The sequence below is a fragment of the Aphelocoma coerulescens genome, assembly GCF_041296385.1.
Source record: "Aphelocoma coerulescens isolate FSJ_1873_10779 chromosome Z unlocalized genomic scaffold, UR_Acoe_1.0 ChrZ, whole genome shotgun sequence".
NCBI classification, from domain to species: domain Eukaryota; kingdom Metazoa; phylum Chordata; class Aves; order Passeriformes; family Corvidae; genus Aphelocoma; species Aphelocoma coerulescens.
Window position 1 is genome coordinate 12,547,559 of NW_027184085.1, and position 14,540 is coordinate 12,562,098.

At 38.7% G+C, this 14,540-nt stretch overlaps 1 protein-coding gene across 4 annotated transcripts in view; it reads left to right on the plus strand.

Annotated features, from left to right (window-relative positions):
* Window positions 1–6,734, plus strand: part of SLC1A3 (solute carrier family 1 member 3) — a 59,473-nt gene extending 52,739 nt beyond the window's left edge. For 3 of the 4 annotated variants that reach the window (XM_069001226.1, XM_069001229.1, XM_069001227.1), the window contains 4 exons: window positions 1,406–1,639; window positions 3,603–3,797; window positions 5,174–5,308; window positions 6,530–6,734. In XM_069001226.1, coding sequence (XP_068857327.1) covers window positions 1,406–1,639; window positions 3,603–3,797; window positions 5,174–5,308; window positions 6,530–6,734 — 769 coding nt within the window. The remainder of the gene's footprint in view (window positions 1–1,405; window positions 1,640–3,602; window positions 3,798–5,173; window positions 5,309–6,529) is intronic. The other variant, XM_069001228.1, reaches the window with a different exon arrangement.
* The last annotated feature ends 7,806 nt before the right edge of the window (window positions 6,735–14,540 follow it).

Here is a 14,540-nt window from a genome sequence, read left to right on the forward strand (position 1 = left end):
GCACACAAATATACAGCCACACTAGATATGAAACCAAAATAAGTATATTTCCTCCAATAACTAAAGTCTTTTCTCCTTCACAAGCACATTTAAAATTATAAAGCAGAGGATTCAGATAAATTTCTGCATGGACATGATGGCGTAAAGGGGAGCTGAGATACAGTGAATAGATTCTGTTCTGTGGTATCTTACTGTGAGAAGACAAGTGAACATTTATAGTAATAAGGCTGTATCTAAAGTAGTGCTGCAACAGAATTATGTTCAAGTTTTATGCCCAGCACCAGCTCTTTTTTCACCTCTAGCTGTGCTTCCTGAGAGGGAAAATCAGTTCATCCCATCTGTGCTGCTGTCCCACAATGCAGCCAACATTTGTCATACAGATTTCTTCATGCTGATGAATATATTTATTCAGTGCCCCACTGGATGGAATGTAACACAGCCAGAAGTGATGCCTGGAAAATAGAAGAGATCTTCCCAACAACATTAGAGTGAATATAAAAACAAACCTCTGGTTGAAACCTTTCAGGTACACAATATGGCAAAAATCACACTTGGTATAGTAATTCCACAATTTTTATAAGGTTAGTCAATTAGTATACCTATCATACACCATCCAATTAAAAGGTTAGTTGGTTAGGTAATAACTCCTGGGGTCCTGCCCCACTAAAAGAAGTCCAGAGGTTTCTTTTACCCCACTTTTGTTATATCTGGTCCAGATTTTGGTTGGAAAACAGAACATCCTTGTAGTTGGTTGTCTTCTTGGAATAAGACTGAACAATATTTAGGAATGCTTTAATGAGGTTAGCTTCTTGTTCCTAAATGTAGGGAAGAAAGATAGGAAAAATACTAAAAGCTACAATCATGCTTTAGCAGTCTACAAAGCTACAAATATATGGAAAATATAAAAAGCTAAAAATCTTGGGCATCAGAAGCTGCTTGAAACCTTCAGAAATTATCAGACTTCTATGCAGGTTCCTTCCCCAACAGCATGGGAAACAGCACTGGAATAGAACTGGGTGCTTGGCATAGTCTACACATATGTTGGTAGAGTCTTCATTCACACAGGCAGAATTGTAACAGAATTGGCTAAAATAGCTTTTAAACTACACCTGAATTCCAAGGAGAGTTCATTTCCCTGCCTGTCCAAAAGGTGATGCTATTTCAAGATGCTATACATCTTGAAATCCTTACCAGATGTTGAATCCATTGAATCCCACCAGAAACATTCACTGCTGTGGTTTAATCCAGGTTGAGCTGTTCAGAGTTGAAAAGTTCTTGAACTGCTTCTGAATAGGAGCATCCTAACAGTGAAATTCTGCATTTATGCATATACACACAAACAGTATGGATGGGGGACCAAATCTCTACTTTGTTTTGTAATCCTATTTTGATTTCTTGTTTGCAGGTATGCTCCACTTGGAATTCTCTTCTTGATTGCTGGAAAAATTGTTGAGATGGAAGATATGGGTGTGATTGGTGGTCAACTTGCCATGTATACTGTAACAGTTATCATCGGTTTGCTAATTCATGCTGTCATTGTCCTACCTCTTCTCTACTTTGTGATCACTCGTAAGAATCCATGGGTATTTATTGGAGGCTTAATCCAAGCATTAGTCACAGCTTTGGGAACATCTTCCAGGTATAAAACAGTATCCTCAAGCCATATTGATTTTATAGTATTACTGGTTTAAGAAACAATTTTGCCTAATGTTTGGTGAACTCTGTATTCACTAGGGCACTGTATTTCAGTTCTGCTGCTCTCTGATACTGACTTGAACTCTGTTTTCTGTAAGAAACCCTGAACAGGATGAAGTTATCCTGTTTGGTGATGCAGGCTGTATGGCCAGAACTGTTGTAACTTTGGTCAATCTTGGTGTTTGCTATTTTAAGTAGTTTGTAATGGCTTGATAATGAAGGATAGAGCTGGAAAAGGATATGCATGGCCTAATGGAGCAGCAAAGTCCAGAGGGGATTCCTATCGGCAGCTGACATTCTGTGCCCAAAATCCTGATAGAAAATTATGGATACATAACCTACAACAGAAATGTCCCTTTTTCTCTTTGGAGATGGTCATAGATATGTCATAGGAATTAAAAAAACTGTTTGCATGTGTGACAGAAGGAAACATTATTACAATAAAGTGTATGTTTCTATACCATTTGACCGTTTGTAAAACAGCTTCAATTTTAACAGATTTTAAAAATGTCTCCTACAGATGGAGGATTTCGGTTAGAGATTCTGTAATGCTAAATTTGAGTCCTTGGTGTTTGAGATTATTTTGAAGTAAAAACCTAGGCTGATGCAAGACAGCATACTGTACTGCAAGTGGATTTAAAAACCATTTAAAATTCAACTGGAAGATGAGAGTCAGCAAAGATATTTTTCTAACACAATCTTACACAGCCCCTCTTTATTTTTTGCCAGTATTTCATAGATACTGATAGAGTTTTCAAAGACTACAAAGTCTGTTAAGTAGTTAGCAATGAAGGTTTCACTGGGATCAAGTAACCTGAATTGCTGTGTCTTGGAAAACCTCTTTACTTTGGTGAGATCAGATGCAGAGATACAGGCCTGGCTTGGACAGAGTTAACTTTCTTCATAGCAGCTCATATAGTGACATGTTTTAGATTTGTGGCCAAAGCAACAATGATCACACACTGACATTTTAGCTGTTGCTGAACAGTATTTGCACAGTATCAGGACCTTTTGTCTCTCACTCTGCCCCCAAAGTGAGTTGAGGAGTTCACAGTGGGCTGGGAGGGCACACAGCCAGGCAGACGAACCAAACTAGGTAAAGAGATATTCCATGTCACATACATCATGCTTGGCAATGAAAGGGGAAAGAGGATTTTAGGAAGGCTGGCCACCTATTACTTCAGAACTTGCTGGCCACTGGTCTATCGGTGGGAGGTGGTGAGTGGTGCTTATATATCACTTGCATTGTTTCATTTTCTTTTGCTCTTCTTCCAAACTTCTCCCTCACTTATTAAACACTTTTATTCTCAACCCTTCCATTTTCTTGCTTTTACTGTTCCTTTCGGTTTTGCCTATCCCATCTAGGTGTGGAGGCAAGCAAGTGGCTGTGTGGTGCTTAGCTGCCTAGTGGTGTTAACCCATAGGTGGAAAAATAATGCAACCATTTATCAAAATACCTTTTCCAGGGAAGCCTGCAAATAAATAAGAGAAAACATGCTTTTTACTGAAGGTTTGAATAGCCCATTCTGTATACCTTCAAGGAAGCAACGTTTAGGGATGATTCAATCACAGCTCCATGACTCAAAAGTGAGAAGCGGGAATTTTAAATAGATTCCTGTGCCTGGCAGAAGAACCTTGTGTCATAACACTGAATTTAGACATCTTCAGACGAGGGATTACATAGAGAATGGCAGTAACTAACAGCTGGAAAAAGTTTCTAAGAGCATTAGGAGAACCCTCATCATTAGAAATGCTTAAATTCATCATTTGCATTTAAAAATTGTTCTGGTAGATCACATAAAAACTAAGACAGAACAGTCTCTCTTGTCATTATAGTGTGTGACACTCTTCTCTTTCCCTCCTTGTGGAACTTACATCGTATATTATCCTCTTTCTTTTTGTTTCAGTTCTGCAACACTACCTGTTACATTTAAGTGTCTGGAAGAAATAAATGGAGTGGACAAACGAGTTACAAGATTTGTACTCCCAGTTGGTGCTACAATTAATATGGATGGAACTGCTTTATATGAGGCTTTGGCTGCAATTTTCATTGCACAGGTCAACAACTTTGATCTGAACTTTGGGCAGATTATCACAATTAGGTATGGAAACCGCTGTTACCTACATTTGATAAACATTGCGATGAACCTTGCTGGTTTATGTGGGATTAAACATAAGCATCTAGAGCTAAAAACAAGAACTGTTACAGTATCAGATTACCTCTACTTTACATCTTCTGCACACAAAAGGACCCCCAGCATGTATAGTCCTTCAGATAAATTTTTAACAAAACTGTAACATGACACACCCATTACTGCACTTTATTATAAAGACAGCAAGAACAGGTTTTAATTAATTTCAAATTTTTCTTTCTTAAGAAGTCATGCAGATATTGGGACCTACAGTCCTATAATGAGTATCAGGTAGTTTATAATGCATGTACAAAGCTGAAGCATAAAATCATCACAATGTTATTGCTAGGAGAGGTAGTGTTTTCCAGGGGTCAGGATACAAATGGGGCTAGCTGTGTAAGGAGCAGTAATACATTTTTATTACATCAGCTGATAGAAGTGGTGAAGACAGGTTATGTTTTCAAGCACACAAGCCTTCTTGTTTGAAATAGAACAGCAAACAACTCACTAGTTAGCATTCAATGATAACTGATCTGTTTTAATTTCAGTATGTTTATCACGGTTTAAGGAAAAAGGGTGATGGGTACATTTGCAGAAAGGAAAGTCAGCAAGGAGACAGGAGGGCACTGTGGGACAAAGACACATACCTACCACTCAGGAACACTGAAAGTTCCTATATAGTTCTTCTCTCCATAAAATTCTCCAGTTTATTTCAATATTCATTAACATAAGGCAAATCTCTGCCTTCACCCTCTGAGGCAATTGTTTCATACTCATTATTACTAGAGCTGCTCCCTGGAAAACCACCTGAGAAAACAAATTCTTCCTAAACCGGGTGTGAACAAGCATATTTCTACTAAGTCAGTAGGCTGTATGACTCAGGTTTTCTGGCAGTTTTCTGTTTTCTGATGGCAGAACGCCAACTGCTGGAGGACAGAGACTTCACCTGGCATGAAGTTATAGTGAGATGGACAGAGAGCAGAAGTTCTTAGATCTGCCAGGACAGAACTACCTCCTCAGCTTTTTCTTTTAACGTGTTTGAGCTTGTGGAGTGAGTCTTCTCAATGGGTAACTTTAATGTTTTTGTCTGGCCCTTGCAATCTAGTAGGGATTTTACTACCTAACAAAATCATGTTTCAAGGTTTCTGGATAAAGGTTTACTGAAACACTTCAGATCAAGAGTCATACTCCCCTGCAGCTATAGGGTGTTCAGATAAGGGACTAGGCTCATCTCTTTATTTACTACTGAGCAGATACCTTCTTGCTTTATATCTGGTTTTAAAGTTTGACAGATGATAAGGAGAGGCTTTTTTACTGTTAATTGCTCTTGCCATCTCTTTGCACAGCATCACTGCTACAGCTGCCAGTATTGGGGCTGCAGGCATTCCTCAAGCTGGACTGGTCACCATGGTCATCGTGCTCACATCAGTAGGTTTACCTACAGATGATATCACTCTTATCATTGCAGTGGACTGGTTCTTGTAAGTACTTCTATGGAGTTGCTAAAGGCTTAGACCATAGTTAGCAGTGAAATAGCCTGGGGCATTCTGGCTATACTACAATGTTTTGTTAGAGGGAAGTTGGATACAAATATTAAAAAGAATCACTATTTCTTGCACTTAAGGTATTTTCTTGGAGCAGATGATGAAGGGCATTGCTTAATGATGGTTCCTTTCGCATGCAAAAAGTTTACTTAGAAACCTGTATTGTTAGGATACTAAGAAAACTTTCAGATACACTGCAATTAAATAAGCAAATAATTGCTTTAGTCTTTTATTTTTTGTAGGATAGCAATTAAAACTTTTCAATCAATCAGGCTCAGAACTGGATCAGATCCAACCAATTCATTGCAGACTTGCTGACTTTCTAACCAAGGAAAGGCTCATCTGTCTACCCCATGAACACAGAAATGAAAAATAATTGTGTTGCTGCCACCACAAAGTATTGCACCTCAGTTTTTCCATTCATCTATCTGTAGATATACACCTTTAGATATATATATATATATTCCCCTAGGTCCAGGAAATAAACCAAAGGAAGGCTCCCTCCAGCCCCTATTTCATCTAACACTTATTATTTAGTTTTTGCAGGGCTTTCATCCTTCAGTCTTCTCAAGTGTTCCTTGAAAGAAGTTGCCTGTGTTGTTATCAGATCATAATGTCTTCAAGTTATTATCTAACCACCTGATGTAGCTGCTTACCTACTGACACTGCCAGTCACTCCTCGTCAAGATGCCTCCTGCATCTCCTGGACAGAGCCCTCTGAAAGGGATGAATTTTTGTAGTTTAATTTGAGTAATTCCTGCAAAATTCCACCCTAAATTACACATCATAGTTTGTGGTCAGCAGACAAAGAAACCTAATAAGGTAGATTCTTGCTGGCTTACATGTTCAGGGGATACTCTTGCTCTTGATACCCAAGAATATCAAAATGCGTCCAAGAAGCCATAAGCTCCCTTTGCCATCCTCATCACGTGACTGTTTCTTGCTGTGAAGTTGCTAAGAGTATTAACATATTTTGTGACTCCACATCCCACTATATTTGTCAACTTCCATAGAAGAAATCATGGTATTAACAGTTCAGATAAGTGAATGCACATAAAACAGGTGACTCACCTAGTGGCTGCTTAAAGGCCATTTTAGCAGCTAGTCTGCATGCTTCCTTGAGCAAGGGATGAAATTAACTCACTACTTTTTCCTTAGGGATCGTCTCCGTACCACTACCAACGTCTTGGGAGACTCCATTGGAGCAGGAATTGTTGAACATTTATCACGGCATGAGCTGAAGAACAGGGATGCTGAAATGGGTAATTCTGTGATAGAGGAGAATGAAATGAAGAAACCATACCAACTGATCTCACAAGAAAATGAGAATGAGAAACCAGTAGATAGTGAAACCAAGATGTAGGCTAGAGAAAGCGTGAGTTCAATGCTACAAGTGTGAGAAAACACACACTTTTTCCGGCAATTTATATCTTGAATTCACCAGCTTCATCTATTCCTTGATTTCTCCCTTTATGCTCGCACTGGAAAGAATTAATGAAAATATATTCCAAACTAGCAGTGATCATGGTATATGTTGGCTTCCCACTTAAAAAAAAATTAACAGGCAACAACACTGGTCCTGCTAGACATATGCTAACTGGGGATAAAAAAAGAGATTGTGTATATGTTACTCAGTCCTGTGAATCTTTTTTTTTTTCTTTTCTTTTCTTTTTTATGAACTGGAAAGCAAAAAAGATAACAGAGCCTGAAAATGGTTTTATTTTTTTAAACACCTGTTGCAAAATTCTAAACATCTATAAACACACAATCAACACTTCTAACTTGATAACTGCATCCAGCTAAGTAAATTAACAGGACTTTTGCTATTTTATCTGATTTTCTTTCTCTAGTGTTATATTATTGTTCAAATACTAGCAGGACAATAAAAAGCAGGAGATTAATTGAGGGGATAAAAAGGGGGAAGATATATAAATAAAGAAAAGAAAATACCCCCAAATCAGCACTTTTACCAGCTGAGATGAAATATTTCTGAGAAAGTTATTTTATCTAGACAGTTTTTCAAATTAGTTTCAGCTGATCTTTATAAAATTTAGCCTAGTTGGCTCCCACTGGCTCTCAAACATTTACATATGCGTGTATGTATTTCCAATCTGGATTTGCTCCCTTAATTTCAACATCACAACCCAGTTAAACAATCTGTGTGTGTAAGTGTTTGTAAGAGCAAGGCCCTGGTCTGGGGCAGAAGCTGTGTCCTCATCCGTGTCTGGATAAAAAAATTTGCACACTTTGGATGCACTAATGAGCTACTTAATAAGCAATTGTAAGAAGGCAATGCCAGCCTTCTGCAGAAGGTGCAGAGGGTGAGATGTTCAGATCCTAAATGGGCTGGATTCTGAATCTGAATTCCTGAGACCAGCAGAGGTTTTCTGATTGGAAACCTCCCAAATTCTTGATCCACTAATAAATTATAGAGGTATTAACTGGACTCACATTTTTCCACCTGGAGAAGGCTCCCTATCTTAATTTGAAATTCTGAATTCCTAGAGAGTTTATCAGTAGCACCTGAAAAAGAAGAGAAAAGCCTTTAGAAAATAAAACTAATGGGTGCTTTTGTACGTTTTATTAGGAAAAGATATGCAAATTGAAAAATAATAAATACTATAATATATGTTGAAATTTTAATTAGAAAGGATTTTAAAATGAAATATTGTAGGTAACTTTCAGGAAATAGATAAGGAAAGAATAAAGAAAGGGAAACAATGCACTTGTAATACAGTGGCTTTTTTGTTCAACTCAAGATTATTCCCTGAAGAAGCCCTTTTCTACAAATACAAGTTATGTACTTTTTCCTTTTTGCCTTGTATTATTAGAGTGATGCCTTTCCCTGATCTTAAAATCAAGAGTCAAACACAGTTAGAAGGGGAAAAGGGATTTTACCATGGTATTTATTTTAAGGATCCTTAGGTGCATACGTCCAGGTGGAATGTACCAAAATGCACCCCGCCAAATGTCCCCCCCCCCGCCCAAAAGATGGGGTATAGCATTATAGGTTTTACTAATTAGCACATCTATCAAAAATTCCCCAATGAGAGGCTTGAATGAGCCCCCCTCCCCAAGGAGCCTTCTCCTGGATGGTTCTATCTTGGTTTACAGAATGTGTTCTGGAGAGGATCTTGGGGTCTGGGGCACACTGATCTCTGGCTACGAAGCTTCTAAAATGTTTAGTCTCTTAGCTGAAAAAACAAGTCCAAGAATGTAGGAAAAAAGCACTAGGAATACAGAAGTTGTAAAAAAGGTATAACAGGGGTATAAAAGAAAAGGCAAAAAATCTTCATAGCATCAAGAGAGGTTAAACTGGAAAGTTTCATAATGTAGAAACAGTTGGGAGAAAGAAAAAGTATTAATGGACAGGCACAATAATGTTTAATGGTCTGTTTTATTAAAATATCCAGTTTTCTTCTTTATCCCTCCCCTTGCCAAAATAATTCTGATGACAGAAATGAAGGATCCCTTTGCACTGTCCCAGCTGCCATTTAAAAAACATTCAATATGTTGCATCTGTCACTTATCAAGTCCATAAATACAGTATACAAGTAACTGTAATGAAAATGTCAGCATGCTGGTCAAAGACAAATCTTTTCCCAGGCAAGATTGGTTTTTTGGGATTGAAAATTCCCATCCATCTTCTCCAGTTGAGTAATCCAGACAATATGAGCAAGAACTCTCAAGTGAATGAAGTGAGCAGGGTTTAATATAGGTTACTGAGCAGTCAAACCAAGAAGGCTCTAAATGAATGACTGAAAGAAAATATGGGTTGTTTTTTCTTGTTTTCTGTTTTTTTTTTGTTTTTTTTTTTTTTTTGCTAACAGAATGCAAATCTAGGATGCAGACATTTTCTGATATATAATTAGAGATATTTTTATATAGATACTGTATTCAGAATGTGTGTATAAACATTAACTGTAGAATTTATGGCATAACATTTTAAATTTTTAAGATTTTGTTTGGAAATACATTGCAAAGACAATGTAAAAGGCTGTCTTTCTATGACATCAGCTGAGAAAAATGAATTGCGTCACAAAGAATGTGATCTTTTTTATACTAACTTTGTTTCTTATGGAAATCAGGTATTATAGAAAGATTCCCTTCCCCATCCCTCACTGGTTCTGCATTGGTATGCACCCAGAGTGGATTGAGAAACATTACTTTGTAGATGTATTTTCAATAAAAATAGTTTTACATTACTGCTCTTACTGTGATCTAGAATTTCTTTTAAAGGCTCTGTAATAGAAGCTTCACACAAACTCAGAGATGAGAAACTCAGAGTTTAGGATTTCAAGAATTATAGGCCATTTTGTACAGCAGGGCTTCAATATTACAGGGCTTCCTCACTACAAATATGTAAAGGGTGGGAGGAAGGAACACTGAGAATTAAAGGAGCCAGTGTTTATCCCACCACAGTTCATCCAAATTCAAGTACATAAATGCATACTAATACCTGAAAAATCTAAAAAAAAAAAGTTTACATTTCCAGTGTTTCAGCTACTGCAAAGTTGCCAGTTCATTTACGATGCATAATTACATTACAGCTTTTTACCATTACAACCTTCTTAGATAATCCACTGTTTTGCTCATGAAAGTAGTTTGTGGTACTCGGTTCATTTGGCACAAAACTTCAGCTAGCAGTTATCGTCTAATGGAAGTGAATATCCCATCAGAAATACTGGAAAGGTATAAAAGATAGAAGTTCAATCACTTGCAACTGAGAAGCTGTGTTGTTTGGAGCAAATGCAGACAGCAGGGAGATGCCTTGCCTTCCTGAACATACACCAGCAAAACACCAAAGAGTGACCTCTGTGAATTTGTCTACGGTGTTTTAAGTGTAAACAACTTTTGTAAAAGAAATCAAAGAAAAAATGTTCAGATAAGACATGGTGTTACAGAGCACATGAGCATAACTTTTCACCATTTTTTTTCTAGTTATCTGCATGTTCATTCCCCCAATCCAGGTAAGTATCTTTATGTCTCTGGAACTACTATCATGATGGGAAGAGTTAGAGGGCTAGCGTGTCACAGAATCATTTAGGTTGGAAAATAGCTCCAAGATCGAGTCCAACCTTTGACTGATCAACACCTTGTCAACTAGACCATGGCACTGAGTACCACGTCCACCCCTTTTCATCCCTCCAGGGATGATGACTCCAACATCTCCCTGGGCAGCCTGTTCCAATACCTGACAAGCCTTTCTGTGAAGAAATTCTTCCCGATGTCCAACCTGAACCTCCCCTGGCTTAGCTTGAGGCCATTTCCTCTCATCCTATCACTTGTCACCTGGGAGGAGAGACCAACCACTGTCACCTGGGAGCTGTAGAGAGTGATAAGGTCCCCCCTGAGCCTCCTCTTCTCTGAACAAACATCCCCAGCTCCCTCAGATGCTCTTTACATGACTTGCTCTCTAGACCCTTTCCCAGCTCCATTGTCCTTCTCTGGACATGGTCCAGCATCTCACTTGGAGATATGCGTGGCACAGTGGCCTTGCTTACTCTTCTGTGCCCTCATGCAGAAGTGAGATCTCTGGTATCCCATAATTTTTCAGCAGTATTTTCATTTAGAAGTTGGGGAACAAAACAGCCTTGCCATTCTTAGGTAAGAATTTGTGTCTCTCTAACAGTGTGTGGCCAGTATAAAGCAAAGTGATTATGCATGTGGAAAATCAACTACTGGCACAGGAGAGTATTTCTTCTGAAGGACTGAATTCGCACAAGTGACATTTGTGTTCCAATGCAGACACAACTGACAAGAAATTTAAAGCACTTTTTTTTCAACTATAGCTTGCTTGTTTTAATAAAGTTACAACAGAAAAGGTTCAGAAGAGTGTAACTTCCTTCTTGTGTGATCAACAGTGTCCTAGCTGTGGTAAGAATGTGTGATCAACTTGGTTCTGGCATGATCAGCCATTTCCTAGAACAAGACAAAAATTCTGAGATGAACTGATAGATCACTACATGTCTGGATTTCCCTCTTTCTAAAGAGATTGGCTTATCCCAGAAGCATGGAGTAAGATAGAAGAAGATTTTTACACCTTCATGCAAAACTGAAAACTCAGACTTGCAACATCAGTGAGGCAGCAAGATTACATCTGGTAAAAGAGAGCAGTAGTCAGACAACATAATCCTTCATGATGAGCCCCTTCCTTTGCCCTTTCCCCCACCCAGCACCTCAGATGTCTCTGAGATACACAGAGGTACCTAAAATTCAAAAATTTTAAGACAGGAGCACCCGCATCTCTAACCAAAGTTTTCTTTAACATGCCTCATTACACAACTAGGGCTGCACAAATAATTGATTTTTCACTTCAGTGAGAGAACTGAAAAACTGGGGAGAAAAATTCTTCCAGGGCATCATCAAAATAAATTTTTGTTGCTTAAAAAAAACAATTCCTACCTCACTTTTAGATTGCTTTTAGTCTATTTTAAATTAAAACAAACTCAGCTGTAAAATGAACTGAACTTAGAAATAAAACATTTGAATCATTTTGCTAGGAAAATATCAAAATGAAATATTTCAACTTTTCTATAATATCTCCTCACTTTAAAGCCAATTGTATTTATAGAAGTTGGCACAGCTTCACAAGTACTTGCCTCACAAACTGCATTTTTCAGCAGTATATTTTTATATTCATGTTATTTCTTTGTTCTTTACAACTTCCTTTCTCTAGACATTGCACATTTTTTCTGGTTTTCCTGATTACTTAGACTTTTTTTCATTGTACTATTGGCTTTTTAAGAGCTTTTTAAAACTCTTGATACTTCATAAAAATGCTAAAAAATCAACTCCCTTCTGATATTTGTCCACTATTGTTACTGTTACTCTGCTCGCAAACCTGTGTTCATTTTCTGCATCATTTTTTTTTCAATCAGTTTCCAATTTTCTGCAGTACCATATCCCTCTGTCCATCTGTCCCGCTTGCTCTCATGGTTATACTCCTCATTTTTACAGCTTCTCCTCTAAGAACTCCCCTGCAGCAGGTCTTCATATACCCAGATTCAGGTCTCAGGAGTATTCTCAGTCTTCAACATGACTCAGCCTTTCTGAGTTTTGGATCCTGACCAATAAGATATGGACAACAGTATTGCCCTGGCACCAAGTTTTCCAGAGAAATTAAGATTGTGGAGAACCAGCACAATGGGGCTGACACAGACACCTGGGCCTTGTCTTGGGCACCATCCAGACCCTGAGGATTTGTTTAGCACCCTTGTAATTTTATCTCCTGTGCTCTAGATACTAGGGTGAATTTAAAAATTTATTCTACTCTCTCTTGAAAAAAAACAGAAATTAGATGAATTTGTTCTTCGTAATTATACCTAAAAACAGGCTGAATCACATAGTGCTCCCTGGCTCCTTCCACTGGCAAAAATCCCATGAATAGCAAAGAGAGGAGGATAAAATAATGATCTGACTTGGATTTCAAGCACTACATTGCAAATATACTCAGAACAACATTAGTGCTGGTGGCAGATGGTGACTACCACTCTTTCTGAGCAGGTGCCACACAAACCTCCTTTCACAGATCTTCCGGTTCACCTTGCTCGTGACCCACAGTCCCTCTCCTATTCCAGTCCTGCTCCTCTCCCAGGCAGCAGCTCCTAGCCATGCCAAGTTGCCTGGTGGTTTTGTGATAGACACAAATGGGGACTGGGATGAGACCACCCAACTTGCTTTCATTTACAGGCTCAGCCAGGATGTAAGCCCGAGCCTCCAGAAGAAAAAGCCGACAGTACTAACCCACTGTGCCACTTAGCCTGCACAGTGCAAAAGAGCTATTCAGTTGCTGCCAGCGCTTCATTTTCAGATGTACTGTGGCTCTGTAACAATCAGCCTCCTAAAAACTGCAGTTTCCCAGCAATGACAGCCAAATTTTTTTGTCTTGCTGGATTATGCTGCCATCATGTGGCAAATATTTTTTAAAAGGCACATTTTGCATCCAATTAAAAAAATTAGGCTGAATATTCTGATGAACAGTTGAACACAGCGCTTAATGTACTAAGCACAGAATTTAACATTTTTTTTCAGCTGCAGAATGTTGCTATTGTTGTTATTATTATTATTATTACTATTATTACGCTTACATAAAGAATATACTCATTCATCTTGTCCTGTTTGACACAGCCTTGAAGAGGTTTAGTGAGGGGGTTTGCACCCAGCGTGCCAACAGAAAGGAGCCCGAAGGTCTAGGCTGCAACCCCTCTGGAAGGTGGCACACACAAAAAGGAGGGGAAGAGCTCCTCACCCGAGAGAGCAGTCTTCTCTGAGGCAAGTTTAAAGGGCACGCAGGCAGAGGCAAAGAAGAAGAAGAAAGGGGACTCTCTATATGGATTCCATGCTGAGGTCCAACAAGTGAAGGGACAGGGACAAAGAGCTGAATTTTTGACAGGGTCCAGGGATTTATAGTGGGGATAGAGACGACAGGGAAAGGGATTACAGCAAATGAGATAAGGGAAAGTAGGCGAGGTTTACAGTGAGGGAACCAATGGGAATAACACATAGGAGAGACTTGGAGAAGGAACCAATGGGGTGTTGAGTACATCAGAACTTTCTAGAACTTATACATATTAACTAAGGGAAATGAATATACATAGCTCATACATAAAACTGGGAGGGGAAAACATGAACCAATCATAGGGAAACATATAAATCATAGAACTGGGGAATTGTGGGTTCTCATCCTCACCACAGAGTGAGCTGCTTTAGACCTTGGTGCCTGACCACCACAGCTTGGTGTTGGTGGTATTCTCAGTGGTCAGAATGGCTGGAGCTACTTGCACTACCACAGTTTAGTGTAACACTGTCACTCTTATATTGATTTTTTTTTGTTTCTGTGTTCATTGTCTTTGCTTTCTCTGAGCATCTTTCAGGCAAGTTGAAGGTGTCTTGGGGAAAAATGTTTGCTGAAGGTCCCAAAAACGTTCCTTTATGTGTGTGGGCTATTCTGCTAGCACTAATTGCTAGCATAGCAGGGTTTCACGCAGTACTAATCTGTCTTCAAGTCTCAGTTGTTTCTCTTTCAAGGGCTTTCTCTTGGTAATCTGATGTGCCCCAATGTTTTCTGAAAATGCTAGATTTGCACACTTGGAATCTGTACCTGCCAAATCACGTCCCTACTGAAACATATAGACTGTACCTTGATACATTTCATGTCAAAATGGTG